The following is an 18,914-nucleotide window of genomic DNA, read 5'->3' as shown; positions in this document are numbered from 1 at the left end:
CCCGGGTCTCCCACATGGGTACAGGGGTCCAAGGACTTGGGCTGTCTTCTACTGCTTTCCCAGGCCATAAGTAGAGAGTTGGATTGGAAGTGGAGCAGCCAGGACTTGAACCAGCGCCCATATGGAATGCTGGCACTGCAGGCATTGCCTTTATCCCCCACCATTACATTTTTTTTTTTTTTTTGACAGGCAGAGTGGACAGTGTGAGAGAGAGAGACAGAGAGAAAGGTCTTCCTTTCGCCGTTGGTTCACCCTCCAATGGCCGTCGCGGCCAGTGTGCTGCGGCCGGTGCATTGCGCTGATCCAAAGCCAGGAGCCAGATGCTTCTCCTGGTCTCCCATGCAGGTGCAGGGCCCAAGGACTTGGGCCATCCTCCACTGCACTCCCTGGCCACAGCAGAGAGCTGGCCTGGAAGAGGGGCAACCGGGACAGAATCTGGCGCCCCAACCGGGACTAGAACCCGGGTTGTCGGCACCACAGGCAGAAGATTAGCCTATTGAGCCGCGGGGTCGGCCCTACATTTTTTATATTCTTTTTTCTCCAGTTTTTTATTTTATTGTGATAAAATATACATAACATGAAATTTGCCATCTTAGCCATTTCTAAGTATATAATTCAGTTGTATTAAGTGCATACATTTCTATTGTTATAAAACCATTATCACCATCCACCTCCAGAATTCTTTACATTTTACAAAGTGAAACTCTATATGAATTGAACATTCTCATTCTCTTCTCTCCTTAACCCCTAGCAACCATCATTTTACTTTATGTAGGGTTGACATTGTGGTATACTGGATTAAGCCAGCATCCCATATGGGTACCGGTTCGAGTGCTGGGTACTCCACTTCTGATCAACTTCCCTGCCAATGTGCCCGGGAAAGCAGCAAAGGATGGCCCAAGTGCTTGGGCCACTATCACCCATGTGGGAGACTCAGAAGGAGCTCCAGGCTCCTGGCTTCAGCCTGGCCCAGCCTTCTTCAGTGTAGCCATTGCTTTCAAATAAATTAAAAAAAATAAACATTTTTTAAAAGGATCATTTTACTTTATGCAAGTGGAATCATGCAGTGTTTGCCCTTTTGTGACTATATTATTTCACTTAACATAATGTCCTCAAGGTTCATCCATATTGTGGCATATGTCAGAATTCTCTTCCATTTTTAGACTGAATAATATTGCATAATGTATATATACCACATTTTGCCTATCCATTTATCTGCTGATGGACACAGGATGCTTCCACATGTTGCTATTGCAAATAATTCTGCCATGAGTATGGCTATAAATATCTCTTCAAGGCCCTGCTTTCAACTGTTTGGGGTATACAGGGACACTTTAAAAAGTTCACAGAAAAATGAAATCGAAAGATAAGTTTATTTTGGTGCAGAAAATTTTGAAGTCATGCATACAGAGTGTCTTCAAAAAGTTCATGGAAAACATGCATACTGAGAAAAAACTTTGCATGAATTAAACTTATCTTTTAATTTTCTTTTCTTTTTTTTTTTTTAAAGATTTATTTATTTGAAAAGCTGAATTACAGAAAGCAGAAAGGCAGAGGCAGAGAGGCAGAGAGACAGAGGTCTTCCATTTGCTCATCCACTCCCCAAGTGGCTGCAACAGCCAGGGCAGGGCCAGGCCAAAGCCAGGAGCCAGGAGCTTCTTCTGGATCTCCCACATGGGTGTAGAGACCCAAGCACTTGGGCCATCTTCTGCTGCTTTCCCAGGCACATTAGCAGGGAACCGGATTGGAAGTGGAGCCTCTGGGACTCGAACCAGCACTCTTATGGGATGCCAACACTGCAGGCAGCAGCTTAAACTGCTACGCCACAATGCTGCCCCTAATGCAATGTGATCACTACAGTTTATTAGCACTTCACTGTATACCATGCATTTCCATATACTTTACTGCTGAAAATCTTCTAAGACCATGGCAGGAGTGAGAGTTTGGAAGTGGTATTATTATTCTTGTATTGTAAACAAAGACACTGAGAGTATCCCTGGGCTCATAAGTAGCTCAACTGGGACTTGATTCCAAGTTGCCAATCTTGTATGTTTTCTACTCTGCTGTACCTCCCTGAAATTCATGTGCTTTCTGTTCCATGGGTCGTTTAAGTCATTTCTAATGATAAAATGAAAGACTTTGTCTCCTGGATAATAAATGTATTTTGGGCAATTCTCAAAAAATGGCTATTGTGAGGACAGAATTATGATATATGTAAAAGTTCATTACAGGGTTCGGCGCTGTTGCATATTGGGTAAAGCTGCTGCCTGCAGTGCCGGCATCCCATATGGACACCAGTTAAAGTCCCAGCTGCTCCACTTCTGATCCAGCTCTCTGCTATGGCCTGGGAAAGCAGTAGAGGATGGTCCAAATCCTTGGACCCCTGCACCCACGTGGGAGAACCGGAAGAAGCTCCTGTCTCCTGGCTTCGGATTGGCACAGCTCTGGCCATTGCAGCCAATTGTGAAGTGAACCAATGGAGGGAAGACCTTTCTCTCTCTGTCCCTGTCTCTCTCTCTCTCACTGTCTGTAACTCTACCTGTCAAATAAATAAATAAAAATCTTTTAAAAAAAGTTCATTACAAAGAAAAAGTACTTTTCAAGTGTGAGATAATATTGTTAGCTTTTTTTTTTAAAATTTCATCTGCTTAATCATGAAGGCCATTGTTTTAGAAAACTTTTATTTAATGAATACAAATTTTGAAAATACAACTTTTGGATTATAGCAGCTTTTCCCCCATAATCACCCTCCCACCCGCAAACCATCCCATCTCTTACTCCTTCTCCTATCCCATTCTTCATTAAGATTCATTTTTAATTATCTTTATATACAGAAGATCAACTTAGTATATACTAAGTAAAGATTTCAACAGTTTGCACCTACACAGATGCACAAAGTATAAAGTACTGTTTGAAGATTAGTTTTACCATTAATTCTCACAGTACAACACATTAAGGACAGAGAAGCTACATGGGGAGTAAGTGCACAGTGACTCTGTTATTGATATAACATTTGACACTCTTATTTATGACGTCAGTAATCACCCGAGGCTCTTGTCATGAGCTGCCAAGGCTATGGAAGCCTCTTGAGGTCACAAACTCTGAATTTACTTGGGCCATAGTCAAAGTAGAAATTCTCTCCTCCCTTCAGAGAAAGGTACCTCCTCCTTTGATGGCCCCTTCTTTCCACTGGGATCTCACTCACAATAATTTAGCAGTTTAGTGTGGTTCCATAAGAAGTCAAGCAAGAGTAACATACAAGTAAAACTGTGAAAGAAAGAAATTATGTTGTCATTGATTGTGTCAAAGTATTGATCCAATTATTGAAGAAGCACTAATTTCCAACTGGCTCACTTTCCAGCTGATGATTTTAATACTTAATCTAAACATCTAACATAGTATTGAAATCTCTCACATCATTTCTTAGACTCTTAGTATTGGAAAGGACCAAAATATTAAGGATGATGCTGCTACCTCTGTTTTTTTTTCTTGTGATTTTGCTTGTTGATTTTTTTAAAAAAAGATTTATTATATAAGTTTCATGTATTTCATAAATAAAGACTTAGCAACATAGTGATAATTCCCCCCTGCCCTCCCTCCAGCCCACCCGCCAACCATTCTTAGCTCTGGTGTATCCAGCCTAGCACTGTGCTAAATGCTCTCTGCTTATTATCTAATTCAGTCTCACAACAGTCCTTATATGGTGGTTTTTGTTTTTCTCACTTTTTTAAGATTTATTTATTTATTATTTGAAAGGCAGAGTTACAGAGAGGCAGAGGCAGAGAGAGAGAGAGAAAAAGAAAGAAAATCTTCCATCTGCTGCTTCACTCCCCAGATGGCCACAACAGCCGGAGCTATGCCCATCCGAAGCCAGGAACCAGGAGCTTCCTCTGGGTCTCCCACACGGATGCAGGGGCCCAAGGACCTAGGCCATCTTCTACTGCTTTCCCAGGCCACAGCAGAGTGCTGGATTGGAAGTGGAGCAGCCGGGTCTCAAACCTATGTCCATATAAGACACCGACACTGTAGGTGGTGGCTTCACCTGCTACTCCACAGAGCTGGCCCCTTTCTCACTTTTTTACAAAGGAAATTGAGGCTTTGAAAGGTATTTGTCTAAGGCCATACAGCTGTTAAGGCACCATTCTGCCTGAGAAAATTGGCCAGCCCAACCTCTCACCTCTCCATTCAGATTCCTTTGCCCACTTATAAGCCCAATGCTTTTTTTTTTTTTTTTAATTTTTGACAGGCAGAGTGGACAGTGAGAGAGAGAGACAGAGAAAGAAAGGTCTTCCTTTGCCGTTGGTTCACCCTCCAATGGCCGCCGCTGCAGCCGGCGCACCGCGCTGATCCGATGGCAGGAGCCAGGATCCAGGTGCTTCTCCTGGTCTCCCATGGGATGCAGGGCCCAAGCACCTGGGCCATCCTCCACTGCACTCCCTGGCCATAGCAGAGAGCTGGCCTGGAAGAGGGGCAACCGGGACAGAATCCGGCGCCCCAACCGGGACTAGAACCCGGTGTGCCGGCGCCGCAAGGTGGAGGATTAGCCTATTGAGCCACGGCGCCGGCGAGCCCAATGCTTTTAATAATCCCTGGGCAACCCCTACTCTGCTAGTTCTCCACCGAGGCCCCAGACCTGTCTGTGAGAAGAGCCTGGCCCAGTATTTCAGTTTTTGTCAAAAACTTGTCCCGGGGCAGGCATTTAGTATGACAGTTAACACACAGGTTGAGATGCCCATGTCCCACATTACAGCGCTTGGTTTCTATCCCTGGATCCACTCCTGATTCCAGGTTCCTGCTAATGCACATCCTGGGGAGGCACCAAGTGATGACTCAAGTAACCAGCTGGGTTCCTGCCACCATGTGTGATAGCCAGATTCATCTCCTAGCTCCTGGTTTCAGCCTGGCCCCGTCCCAGCTGTGGTGGGCATTTGGGAGTGAGCTAGTGGCTGGACTATTGCTCTCTCTACCTCTCAAACAAAAACAAAGCAAGAAAAAAAAAGTGTTCCTTTCCTGAGGACCTCCCTCTAAATTTCTATTAGTTAATTCTGATAAACTGTCCTTATTAATGAGTTGCTGTCGAATGGGGTAATCCCTTCCTAGTAACATTTGTTCATTTTAACAACAGGGTCTTTCTGGAAGCAATGGTTCAACCTTAAAGAATGGTGGGTAGTTGTCTGAAGGTGAAGAAGAGACTGGTAGAGAGGCCTTTAAACTCCAGCCAAGGGAAACAGTAGGCAGAGACAGGGATGGCTTCCATGAAGGAGGCAACTGGGAACTGTCAGTGCCTGCAGTGGCATTAGATTGAGGAAATTACCATGTTTTGTTTGTTTGTTTGTTTGTTTGTTTTGTCCCTCTGATTTGTGAGCCAGTCTAAGCTCTCACAGGAATTCATTTATATAAAGCAGGCCCATGCTCTCAACACCTGGGGAGGTGGAAATGTAGGAGACAAGTTCTGAGGGCCCACATTTCACCATTTACTAAAAATACCCTGCATTTCTGTTTCAAAACAAAAATCATTTGATTTATGTAAAGTGAAATACAGAGAAAGAGTATGGGCTTTGATCCATTGTTAACGTTACAAAAGTTATAACTTACAGTGTTGTTTTGTTATTTGTAAAGCCCCCAGTGAAGTTCCTGTCAACAGTTCTTGGCAAAAGTAATCTTCAGTTTTCGGGAACGAATATAAAACTGACCATCTCAACATGCAGCCTCACACTGATGAATCTTGACAATCAACAGGTAAGAGTGAGAATGTCATTTATGGTCTAAAAAAGCATTTTTCTTCTAGCAAAGCCTGAAGATAATAGAGAATAGGGTTTCAGACAACTTGCCTACAATTTAATAAGGCACAAGAGAAAAAATCTACCCAAGATTTATGCACAACAGTAATTAGAATGACATTACTAGCCCATCATTATCTGTCTATATACTTGCCTCTATCTAATTGGGCTTGGTATGAAGAACTAAGGTGCAAAGAACATGGTCAATATCATTTGGCAACTAATATCCTTGATTTGGTCATTGATGAGTCCCTGCCAACCCTTTTCACAGAGAAAACAACTCCATTATCAGAAACCAGCAGCCTGTGGGTTGGGCAAAAGTGCAGAAGAGGGACAGGGGAAAATTGAAGCTAGGGTTTATGTTCTGGCTAACTGAAGTTTTAACAGAAGATATCTTCTAGCTCTTGTGGTCAAAAAGCTTTCTAAAACATTACTGTATGAACACAGTTTTGCTTCTTTCATGTTTATGATACCATGGTGTGCCTGAGTTTTCACTGTTTCGAACCTCACTTCTCACAGAACAGCATTGCTGAGGCAAATGTAAAAGACAGACCGACATTGGGCTAAAAGTGTACAAAACTAGGACTCTCTGCTTGCTTCTAAGTTGTTAAGCTTCTTTATATCAGGTTTTTATGTTGTTGTTAGAGTTTGATTTTTCTCATTGTCTAACATGTAGACATTTGAGGTTCTTAATATTTAAGATTTTGCCGAGTGCAGTGTTGTTGATCAAGGATTCATGGGAGGTTTCATGTGTGCTTGGCGATGATAAACATTAGAAGGTTTTAACGTGTACAGGTTGAAACACTGGCCTTGCCACTTAACAGCAAGTTCCCCCACCACTCTGAACTTGAGGGTTCCTCATCAATGAAATGAGGAACACGGTGTTTATTCATAGGCTGTCTCAGAGGATGGATTTAACAGTAAGGATCTCATAGGACTATTTGGACGATTAAATGAGATAATGGATGTAAATCCCTTAACACAGTGCCAGTCACATTGTACCCATTTTTGTTATTATTTACTCACACATTTCTTTTTCAAGGGCCTTTTCATATTTTAAATTTATTTTCATATTTTTTATACTTTCCAGTGAAAGCATAATTTAATTTATAAAATTGTTAGTAGCTTAAAAATATAGGTATTGAGGGCAGCTTTATTCTCTAAATTCAAAAAGGAATAAAATATATTGCTTATGACCGGCGCTGCGGCTCACTAGGCCAATCCTCCACCTGTGGCGCCAGCACCCCGGGTTCTAATCCCGTTTGGGGCGCCGGTTCTGTCCCAGTTGCTCTTCTTCCAGTACAGCTCTCTGCTGTGGCCCAAGAAGGCAGTGGAGGACGGCCCAAGTGCTTGGGCCCTGCACCTGCATGGGAGACCAGGAGGAAGCACCTGGCCCCTGGCTTCGGATTGGCACAGCACGCTGGCCATAACAGCCATTTGGGGGTGAACCAATGGAAGGAAGACCTTTCTCTCTGTCTCTTTCTCTAACTCTGCCAGTCAATAAATAAATAATAAATAAATAAATTGCTTATACAATGGGATAAAACACCTCCGAGGAAAATAATTAGTATGAAACTGTTCAAAATAGATTCCTGGGTTTTTAGTGATTTCTCAAGAGAGGTGACCACATTGGTATGATAACAGCATAACATTTTTGGCTTGCACTTAGAAAAGGCAACAACAACTAGGTTGAAGGGGAAACACACATTTCTTTGACTCCAAGACATATCTAGATGTATTTTTTCCTTAGTTTTCACTTTTGTGTGGTAGCATAGACGCTCAATGCTTTTAGTCATGAGAACTCACTGAGGACAGGAGCCCTTGAATTACCTTAGGGTTTTGTGAGGGAGGAGCAGGCAAAGCTGGAGCCATCACAGAGACACCTCATGTGCAGATTCAAATAATCATTTTTCAGAACAGCCCTTTTGACTGGGAATGGGAGAGGGAGGAGGAGGAGGGATAGGAGGGTGGGTACGGTGGGAAGAATCACTATATTCCTAAAGAAGTTTCTATTCCTTAAATAAAAGGTTTCTTTGGGAAAAAAATAAATAAATAAAACAGCCCTTTCCATGGGGCTCCACAAATGAAAGGGGAATTGACAAAAAATAAGGTTGTAGTATATCAGCATACTTCAAATATTCATGGAAAATGGAATTAAAAGATGTTTATTTTGGTACAGAAATTATTTTGAAATCTGTAGTTTTTTCATAGCACTTGTACATATTTTCCAATGATTTTTGTAGATCTCTCATATGCAAAATTTCAAAAACTCTCTCTGAGCCAAAATAATCTTTTAATTCCACTTTTCATGAGCTTTTTGAAGTGCCCCTGTGTATGGTTTATTCTCAGCCTCTCCCCTCTACTACTGTTCTTCAGGTCACAGCAGTTAATGTTTGTAATCTTTCAGGCAAAGCAGAGATGGGGATAATGGGAATGCATGGCTTCCACTGCCAGCAGCTATAGCAATGATGAGCTTTTGACAGTTATAGTTTTCCTGCAGTGGTGGCATGAACAGGGCTGTGGTCAGACCATTGCTGCAATGAGACCCACATTGATCTCAGACGCAGGGGCTGATTTTTAATAATTATTTTGTGCTGTTTTACAAGCCTGGAGGAAATGGCTAGGGGTGAGGTAGGGGGACAGATGTGCCACTGTGGATGATGCTTCAATTCAAGCAGCTTTATATACCCCATAAAAAGAGCAACTAAAAGGTTCAGAGGATGAAGGCAATGGAGAAAATAGACTTTTTGGAGGTAACACGAGACAAAAGAAAGCTGCCCCTGTAAGTTCCAAAATAAATACAGAGAAAACTGCCTCCTCCGCCCTTGACTCCTAACCTCATCTTTGGACCAAGATCATAAAGGGATTAAAGTTGATGGATGTATTTATCATAGATGACAGCACTTTTTGGGTCAGGTGGTTCAGATTTAGCCTCAGTCATTAAGGACATTAATGTAACGATTTATTCTCAGGTAATTTTTCATAGATCCTCAGAGGCAAAAAATCAAATCATATTAAATAAAAATCGCTTGTAATTTAAGAAGTTAACCATATTTTGGGGTATGAAAACACATCTTGGAAAGGCCAATGATATGTTTCTATATATTCCTGGTTTTAAACTTCAATCAGCAGTTTATTGACATTTTCATATAGCAGACTGCCTTATCCATTGGGGATGCATTTCAAGACCTCCCTCTGGATGCCTGAAACCATGGATAGTACTAAATTCTATACATATGTTTTGTTCTAACTGTAGGTCTTTGCAACCTCAGTATATGATTTTTCTTAAGTCAAAAATGTTCACTTTTTCACTTAAAAGAAGCATTTTCTGGGCCCAGCACCGTGGCGCACTAGGTTAACCCTCCGCCTATGGCACCGGCATCCCATATGGGCACTGGGTTCTAGACCCGGTTGCTCCTCCACAGCTCTCTGCTGTGGCCCGGGAAGGCAGTGGAGGATGGTCCAGGTGCTTGGGCCCCTGCACCTGTGTGGGAGACCAGGAAGAGGCACCTGGCTCCTGGCTTCGGAATGGCGTAGCTCAACGGCCGTTGTGGCCATTTGGGGGATGAACCATCAGATGGAAGACCTTTCTGTCTCTCTCTCTGTGTCTATAACTCTCTCAAAAAAAAAAAAAAAAAAAGAAAAAAAAGAAAAAAAGAAAAAAAGCATTTTCCACATTCTTTTTGGCGTATCTGAATTGCCAGCATCACTACTCTTGCTTTTTTTAAATTTTTATTTATTTAATTTGAAAGTCAGAGTTACACAGAGAGAGGAGAGGCAGATAGACAGAGAGAGAGAGAAGTCTTCCATCCGCTGGTTCACTCCCCAATTGGCCGCAACGGCTGATCCAAAGCCAGGAGCCAGAAGCTTCTTCCAGGTCTCCCACGCAGGTGCAGGGGCCCAAGGACTTGGGCCATCTTCTACTGCTTTCCCATAGCAGAGAGCTGGATTGGAAGTGGAGCACCCGGGTCTTGAACCAGCACCCATATGGGATGCTGGAGCTTCAGGCCAAGATGTTAACTCGCTGCACCATAGTACCAGCCCCACTACTCTTGATTTTAGTCTCAGTAAAAATAAGGGTTACTTGAACACAAGCACTGAGATACCACAGCAGGCTCTGACAACTGAGATGGCTAGAGAGTGACTATTGGTGAGGAGAGTAAATGCTGGACAAAGGGATGATTCACATCCCATGTAGGACAAAGAATAGCATGAGATTTCATTCTGTTATTCAGAACAGTGTGCAATTCAAAATGTATGAATTGTTGGCTTCTGTAAATTTTCTATTTGATTTTTTGGATTGTGGTTGAGCCTGAGTCACCGAAACCATGGGTGGGGGTACCTTATAGTATTTTAAGGCCTTAAGTGGTAGCTCTAATTCTCTACTCATTTCTACAGCTATCACGAAGTGTAACAGCTACTGAGCTATGAGAGGCATAAAGAGGCATGAAAGTAAAATAGGCAGGAAATGAAGACATCGTTATAGGCAGTATCCCGGGACCAGGCAGGAAATGCAAACTGTCCAAGTATAGGAAAAACAATGTTGTAAGTAAGCACAGGATAAATGGTGAGAGCTACCTGGCCACTGTGTTAGGAAGACAATGCTGGAGACCCTGGCAGACAGAATACCTTCCCCATGTAACGGTGATCTAGGTGCCCTCTGACACGTAGGACTACACGTCAAAAGTTGTCAGATCTTCTACTTTTGTGAGGAAAAAAAAGTGAACATTTGGGGTTTTGGCTGTTATTCCTGGAGGAAGACGTTCGTCTCTCAAAATGCAAGTATGAGGCAAAAGAAGAAAATACGCCTGTGATCTGAGGACAGCCAACGTGGGATATCGGATCCATGTGAACATAACACATATGGACAGATCTTGGCTACTCTCTCCCAATACATTATGTACCCATAGGCTTCTTTAAATTCCCTCACATCCTCCCTCTTCCTGGTTGCAAAATCACTATCAGAATTTCCCCACAATTCCTTTAATTCCCACTAAATGAGGATACAGATCATGTATATCTCCACTTTAATCCCCATGATTTGTAAGGCACATCCAGTAACCCTTAGTTTATGACCCATGCCAGAGAGATTAAGTGTCCCTTTGTCCCTACAACAGGACACTTAAAACGTAAATTGAGCAGTAAATATACCACTTAAGGCAACTTAGAAAGTATGTCACTGAAATACTCACAGAATTGAAAATTTGGGAGTTGTGGACTAAGTACTTTACCCATAACTGAGCTAATTGGTGGAGCCGAAATTTGAATGTATTCAAAACGTTAGAAAACGTTACGATTTTCTACCTTTAGTAAGTAAGAACTATTAATCTTAGTGGTCTCGGCTTACCTCTATTTTTAAGACCTACTAACCAAGCATCAACCAGCTGCAGAGCCCAGGTTTTCCAAGAGTCTTCAAATTTAACAAGGAATGGTTTTCCCTCCCTTTTATTCCCTGAAAGAAACAAGCACCACCTATTTATAGACCCGAGTTTTTTTTCTGAGCCTGCTTTCCTGGCATCTTTACCTAGAGGAAAATGCAACTGACCATTTCCTGTGTACTGGCATCCTCCCCCCTAGAGCACTTGAAATTTAAATTGCAGATAGGATTAACTACCCACCTAGGTATTCATGTGATTCCAACGACAAGCCAAGTGAGACATCTGGAAGAAGTGAGGTAGGGGAGAAGCAGTATGAGGAGGATGTTTTGGTAGTAACTTTTACTGTTTTTCTTTCCACTCTCCCTCGTGTCCCCAAGCTAATGTTTGAACAATTTTAATCACTGTTACTTCATACAGTCCTGTATTTAACAGGATACCACTGCTCCCCGACACCACCACCCAGTAAGATAGGAGTTCTATAAACCAAGTGAGGTTCTGAATCGTCCTGTTGTATTAAGTATGTCCTTGACTGCCATAATGGAGCTGCTGGAACCATCTTATTGATCATGATAAAACCTGATATACTCATTTTGCTTGGCACAGCCTTCTGATGGAATTATTACTCCCACATAGACTGCGTAAGCATCTTAACTATGGCTCAGATGGGTTTTCCTAAGTTGATAAGTTCTGTGGGCGATATTTATTTACTAAGTTGAACTTCCAGAAGTTAATCTGTAAGTCAGGTATTAGAAGCTGGGTTCTTTTCTCTTAATATACAGAAAAAGTATGTATACAATACGATTAGCCAGATAAAATACACAGAACAAAAAGTTTTATTAACGCCAATGCTGGTGCATAACAAGTAACGGGTTTAATTAGAGGAGGAGACAGAGGGAAACTTCAGATACTGAGCTGGATTTCCGGGCAGATTAAAACCTTTAAAGGTCTACAGTACAATTGTTCATGAAACGTTTTTAGATATAGGGCTTTTACTTGACACTTTTAACTAACAGTTCTTAGAATTTCAACTAGTCTTTCATCTGTCAAGTTACATCAAAAACAAAATGTCTCCAGTATATGAGTGTGAGAAAGTTTTCTTTGTACTTCCATTATGCATTTTTATGTCTACATTTAAAAATTTTTAAAGGTAACCTTAATTTTTGACGTTTAAAAAGAATCATTACAAGGGATTTTTCCTGATTTATAGATCACAGTAGCTGTATAAAAAATCAAGATGAATGTACAAACATAATTTCACATGCTCTTGGAAACACATCTTTAGATATAGCATGTGTGATAAGTATTTCTTCTCGAGTTTGTTCATGCTTTTGGATAATGAAGAATACTCAATTTACCCTTACATTTAAAAGTTAGCCTTTGATAACCATGGCGAAAATAGGTCATAAATTGTAACTTTCAAAGTTTTTTGCAACAAGCTTTCAGTCCAAATAATCTTGTGGACACTTTTGTTTTTCATAATATAATTATTATCAGTGGGCTCTTACACTGCCAGTCTTGGTCGTGGATTACTCTTGCAAAACCATCTTTTCAGCCAAACAAATCTGAGAAAAGTATTTCCCAATGCGAGGAAAATGACCTGGATTGCTAACAAAGTCACAAGCCATGGGTATTTCAGGGCATTCTTGAAAACGGACTTCGACAGTCCTGTTCTTTCCCTCCTTCCCGGCTGTGCAGTCACTGTCCTATTGTCTTCTATTCCGAAAAACAAAAACAACTTCTTGTTTTGAAGATCGACTTTCTCACTGGCACAGAACCTATCTGGAACGAACCCCAAAGCAAGTGGAATGTCGGGTCCCTCCTCTCCGGTCAGCATTCAGCTACTCTCTATCGATAATCTCATCGCAACCGAGTTCCTCGGTCAGACGATTGACAACCATAAGTGAGAAGAGCTCTTCAATAAAAGCTAACTGATCGAACGGGGTCTTCTCATAATGCATCTGAAAGCCGCCATCCAGGGCTGCTTCTCTGGCTCGGGATGTGCCCAGGAACATCTTGTTGGCTTCCTCCAGGGCCGCGGACACTCTGTAGCCCGCGCCGCTCGGCGGCTCCTCTTCCGGATAGTCGTAGTCGTCCTCCCAGTCATCAAATTCCTCGCCCTCGTCCTCGCTCTCCAAGTCCGGGCCTGCGACCTGGCCGGGCTGCTCCCCAGGGCTGCGCCCGGGAGCCAGGCCGAGTTTCCCCGCCGGCGCCGCCATTGGCTGGGCCGCCGCCCCCTCCTCCTCCTCCATCGGGCCTTCCTCTTCGAGCTGTGGCGCGGCCCCGCTGCGGGAGGGACTCGGGGTCGGCTCCCGGCTCCCGCTGCCTACCTCCATCTGCGGAAGGTCCCCGTCGCCGGGCATCACATCCATCTGCAGGTCGTTGCACTCTTCATACAGCTCCGACAGCTCTGCCATTGCCGACATGGTAGAAACCGCTCAGGTTCTAGCAAAGCGCTTTTAGCAAAACAGGGGCGACGCGGCTGCGCCGTTGTGCGCGTGCGCACAAGCCTTGCTTTCGCGGGACTCGGGGCGCATGCGTGGCCCCCCAGTTGCCGCCTCCCGCTGGGCGCCCCGCTATGGCGGGGAGCTCGCCGTTCCCCGGGGAATGTCGGGGCGGCTCGGTGGACTATGTGTCCACCGATTCAAACCTCACAGCTAGAGACTGTGTGTACGAGAGCGTTCCGTGGGCTCTGCTTCACTGTGCCGCGATACTACTTAGGATGCTATAAACTGGGAGATACCTCCCTAACCACAGTTAACGCTCCTGCTGCTCCTCTTCCTCATCCCCCAGGCAACCGCACCTGCTCCACGGTTTCGTCTAGTCCCTAATGACTTCTGAATCCACGTCTCCGAACCACACGCAGGCCAACATATTGAGAACTGAGCCATTCTGCTCTTTTCTTTTTGCCCCTTAAAATTAAGTTCACAAGTCATATAAGTTAAGTTATCCTATTTTCAGTTATAGTCAGTGAACATTTGGTCCCATTTTTCTTTCCTAGTAAGTAGCTTTCTCCTATTATCAGTCAGCTTGATGTATATTCTTTAAATAATTTTTTTACATTATTTGGATTTTTATGTGGGAAAACTTTTTTCTGCATGCTCTATATAACTCTCAAAAACGTTTATCAATATCCTGAAGACTTAGCTCTCTCTGTGTGTATAGGGTATGTCTACTTTAAATATTGTCAAAGTACTCTCCAAAGTTGCTGTAAAAATTTAAGTTCTAGCCAGTAGTATTTGAGAACTCCGCACACCCTTTTCACACCTGCTTTTGTTGGATTTTAACAGTTTTATCAATTTAATAGTGTATCGTTTAATACTATATATTTTCTATAGTTTTTATTCTTAAAGAAGTCCTATTTGCCTATTTGGTATTTCTTTTGTTACTGATTTGTGTCCTCTGAATTCCTTATAAAATCTGCATGTGAATACTTTGTTTTTAAGGTTACAACTGTTCCCCGTCTGTCTGTCTGAAGAGGTCTTAAGAATTAGTTTTATTTAATCAGATTTAAAGGTTTTTTTTTTTTTTCTGAATGTCTTTTTATCATGATGGATTTTCCTACTGCACAAAAACAATTTTTATCTTCCTTCTGATTCTTATAGATCTTTTATAAATCAAACATTTGTGCAATACAAGGAATCTTTAAAAACTGCATGGAGGAAGAGGTGTTTAACTTAGCGGTGAGGATGCCAGTGGGGATGCTTTCATCTTGTGTCAGGTTACCTGAGCGTACCGAGGAGGTTCACTGCAGCAGCCGTGTTCTCCCTGAGATGCAGAACCCGTTCTCTGAGATCACAGGAGCAAAGCGACTCTCGGGTTCCAGTTGCTGACTCCAGGTTCTTGCTAGTGCAGACGCTGGGAGGCAGCAATGGTTTCTCAAGTAATTGGGGTCCTGCCACACCTGTGAGACGGGGATTGCGTTCACAGCTCCAGCTCTGGGCATTCTGGAAGTGTATCAGCTGATGGAAGCTCACTTGCTTTTCCTCTCCCTCTTTCTCCCCTCCCCCTACCTCGCCCTCCCCTTCTCCTCTCTCCATCTCTCCAATAAATATATTTAAAGATAGTATTTTTTTCCTGTTTTTAAATGTTATATACATTAAAAAAGCAGCATGTATTCTTTGTGTCTGGCTTCTTTGCTCTCCAAACATCGTTGCTGTGAATGATAGACCATTTGAGTAGCACAGTGGTAATATTAGGATTGTTTCCAGTTCAGAGCAGTTACGACCAGGGCAGTTTTTGTCTTTCTTGAGAATATCTACTATTCCATATAAATACACAGTTCTGTGAGATGTACATTGCTTGGTCATTGTATAATAGCAGCTCTAGCAGATTCTGCCACACAATTCTGAAATGTAGTACATAGTGCATAGTATTAGTGTTTTAAGTTTTTAAAATGTAGTTATTGGGGCTGGCACTGTGGTGTAGCAGGTTAGGCCACTGCCTGCAGTGCTGGCATCCCATATGGGCACTGGTTCGAGTTCTGGCTGCCCAACTTCTGATCCAGCTTTCTGCTATGGCCTGGGAAAGCAGTGGAAGATGGCCCAAGTCCTTGGGCCCCTGCACCAAAGTGGGAGACCCAGAAGAAGCTCCTGGCTCTTGGCTTTGGATCAGTCCAGCTCCAGCCATTGTGGCCATCTGGAGAGTGAACCAGCAGATGGAAGACCTCTCTCTCTCTCTGCTTCTACTTCTCTGTGACTCTGCCTTTCAAATAAAATAATCTTTTTTTAAAAAAAAGAAATAATAAAATTTATGTATTGGGACCACCTGAGGTGCCGGCATCCAATGCAAGATCCACAGGGGAGGATGACCCAAATCTTGGGCCCATGCATCATGTGGGAGATGGGGAGGAAGCTCCTGGCTTCCAATGGGCTGTTGTTGCCATTTAGAGAGTGAGCTATTGGTTGGAGGATCTTGCTATCTCTGCCTCTCTCTCTCTCCCTCTGTAACTCTGCCTTTCAAATAAGAAAGAAAGAACTTTTTAAAAACTACTCTTCATTTTATCTGAAAGGTGGAGGTGGGGGTGGGGGATTGAGAGACAGAGGAGATCTTTTGTCCACTGACTCACTTCTCAAATGCCGTCAGCAGCCAGGGCTAGGCCAGATTGAAGCCAGGAGCCAGGAATTCATCCATGCTTCTCACATGAGTGGCAGGGACCCAAGTTCTTGGGGCATTATCTGTTGCCTTCCAGGGTGTGCCTTAGCAGGAAATTGGATCAGGAGCAGAGCAGCCAGGAAAACCAGGCACTCTGATAGGATGTGGGCATCCCAAATAGGAACTTAACCACTTAGCCAGAAGTCCACCCATAGTGTTGATGTTCTAATGAAACTTTAAAAAACAGTGTGGCAAATACATCTCCGGGATGCCTGTGTCTCATATTGGAAGGTCTGAGTTCAAGTCCCGGCTCTGTGCCCAGTGCTAGCTTTCTGCTAATGTGCACTCTGGTGCCCAGTGCTAGCTTTCTGCTAATGTGTACTCTGGAAGATAGCATGAAATGGCTCATGATGTTGCATCTCTGCCACTCACGTGGGAGACCCAGACTGAGTTCCTGGCTCCTATTTGGCCCAGCCTCAGCTGCTGCAGGCACTGAGGGGAGTGAACCAGTAGATAGGAGATCTGTTTCTGTTTTTCAGATTAATTTTTTTTAAAAAGTTCTTTAAAAAGATTTTTCTTGGCTTATTGATGCAATTCACTTGACTAGTTTTATTTCATATTGGAAGGCTAAAGGGTACTGACTTGGTCAGAATACTTTTGGTAGTGAACAACAACACTTCAAACTATGCAAAAATAAATACATAGAAAACAAAAACAGAAAGGAAAGGGGAAAGTGTACTGACTAAAGCTAAGGAACAAATGTTGCCACCAACCTTTTCTTTTTTTTAAAGATTTTATTTATTTATTTGAGAAGTAAAGTTATGAAGAGAGGGAGAGACAAAGTTCTTCCATCTGCTGGTTTACTTCCTAATGGCCGGAATGGCCAGAGCTGAGCTGATCTGAAGCAAGGAGCCAGGAGTTTCTTCCAGGTCTCCCAAGTGGGTGCAGGGGCCCAAGCACTTGGGCCATCTTCTAACTACTTTCCCAGGCCATCAGCAGGGAGCTGAATTGGAAGGGGAGCAGCGGGGACAGGAAACAGCACCTATATGGGATGCTGGCACATCCCCAGCCCTTATTTTATTTCATTTTTTCAAAGAGTTATTTATTTATTTGAAAGGCAGAGAAATACAGAGAGAGAAGGTGAGAGAGAGAGAGAGATGGAGAAATCTTTCATCTGCTACTTCTGTCCCCAAATGGCCACAATGGCCATGGCTGGGCCAGCCTGAAACCAGGAGCTTCTTCTGGGTCTCCCACCTGGGTTCAGGGGCCCAAGCACTTGGGTCTTCCTCAGCAGCTCTCCCAGGGGCAACAGCAGGGAGCTTGATAGGAAATGGAGCAGCTGGGATTTGAACCAGCTCCCGTTGTTATAGGATCCGTCACTGCAGGTGGAGGCTTAACATTCTATGCCACAGTGCCGGCCCCACCACCAAATGTTTTCTATTTTTAAATTTTGGCTCTGATTTTTTCCCCAGAAGGAAAGCTTCATATTCCGGTAGGCTTGTCCCACTTGGCAGCAAAAGGTGGTCTTCACAAGTGTTTGAACTTGCATGGCCCTTAATGGCAGAGAAAGATGCTTTCTCTTCTACTATCCATTTCAGTTCCTCCCAAAGATATTGATTGACTCTTCAGTGTCCAAATGGTATTTTCTGATTGGCTAAATCTGGATCATGCATTCGTCTGGGTGGGGAGGGGCACTGAGAGGGGCCTGTCAAGCCTCCATGAACCTCATGATTTATATGAGATTCTTGTACATAATGGGTGGAGTGGTTACCAAAGGGATGAAGAGCAAATGAAACCCAAACAAATTTATGTTGATTATTGTTAGTCTGTGTCTAACTAGGAAGAATAATTTTCTAGCATCATGCATGTTTAATTTATGTTTTTCAGATTATTGCAAATCATCATATGCAGTCTATTTCATTTGCTTCTGGAGGGGATCCTGTAAGTATGGATTCATGAAATTTCTTTTGATAAGAGTTAAAAGAGCTTCTACATAAAGCTTATTAGCCATGGCCTATCTTTTCTAAGTGTTACAATTTGTGAACAGCTACCTTTATCAGGTAATAAAATTTGGCTTGGAAAAATATTTTCTGTCACTGAACTAAAATATATTTGGATGAGTAGTTGAGCTAACAGTTCTCCATTGTGTTGCCAGCCATGGAATTGCCATATGATAGGCTTCATGTCTATAATATCTAAGTTATGAATAGCACACATGGCCAGTGCTGCCTCAGAACCCCCAGCAGGCTCTACTTATCACTGTCCCTATGAGAGGATGACTCTGCCATATTTGTGTCAGCCAAGGCAACTAAACCTAATCTAGAATGATTCTCATTTAGAATGAGCAGCCAGGTTTGCAGAAACCCAGGGAGGGAAAGCTCCGTTGGGGATCGAGAACTTGCAGTTTCTCTCCAGCGAGAGGCCACGTGGTACTCACATCCCACAAATGGTACAGGACTCTCTCTCCAAGCCTTGTCTGCAGAGCCCACTCCCTCCTGCATCATTTCTAGACCTTGGAGAGCGACCTTGAAGCTGGGGAGTCCATGGCTGAACAAGATAAAAGTCTGTTGAAACTGAGGGAGTTGAAGGACAAATTTGCTCCTCTATAACGTGGTGGGTCTTTCTCTTGTACCTGTAAATATATGGAAATCTGAAGGAGGGTAGG

At 43.1% G+C, this 18,914-nt stretch overlaps 2 protein-coding genes across 6 annotated transcripts in view; one reads left to right on the top strand and one right to left on the bottom strand.

Moving 5' to 3' along the window:
• SHC4 (SHC adaptor protein 4) overlaps positions 1-18,914 on the top strand; it is a 144,515-nt gene that overhangs the window by 76,753 nt on the left and 48,848 nt on the right. For all 5 annotated transcript variants that reach the window (XM_089309464.1, XM_008269042.5, XM_070054157.2 and 2 more), the window contains exons 4-5: positions 5,620-5,739; positions 18,137-18,190. In XM_089309464.1, the coding sequence (XP_089165590.1) occupies positions 5,620-5,739; positions 18,137-18,190 (174 nt within the window). The remainder of the gene's footprint in view (positions 1-5,619; positions 5,740-18,136; positions 18,191-18,914) is intronic.
• EID1 (EP300 interacting inhibitor of differentiation 1) lies at positions 11,974-13,873 on the bottom strand. The gene has a single exon (XM_008269041.5). It carries the CDS (start codon positions 13,579-13,581, stop codon positions 12,997-12,999), a length of 585 nt encoding a protein of 194 aa, XP_008267263.3. The 5' UTR covers positions 13,582-13,873; the 3' UTR covers positions 11,974-12,996.

The sequence above is a fragment of the Oryctolagus cuniculus genome, chromosome 12 (assembly GCF_051225735.1).
Source record: "Oryctolagus cuniculus isolate XC-2025 breed Fujian yellow rabbit chromosome 12, ASM5122573v1, whole genome shotgun sequence".
Classification (NCBI taxonomy): domain Eukaryota; kingdom Metazoa; phylum Chordata; class Mammalia; order Lagomorpha; family Leporidae; genus Oryctolagus; species Oryctolagus cuniculus.
The sequence above is the reverse complement of the archived record's forward strand: the minus strand, read 5'-3'. Positions and strand labels throughout refer to the sequence as shown.

Bases quoted from the DNA above. Each gene is read 5' to 3' on its own strand.
- EID1 (XM_008269041.5), bottom strand. From the start codon at position 13,581: ATGTCGGCAATGGCAGAGCTGTCGGAGCTGTATGAAGAGTGCAACGAC.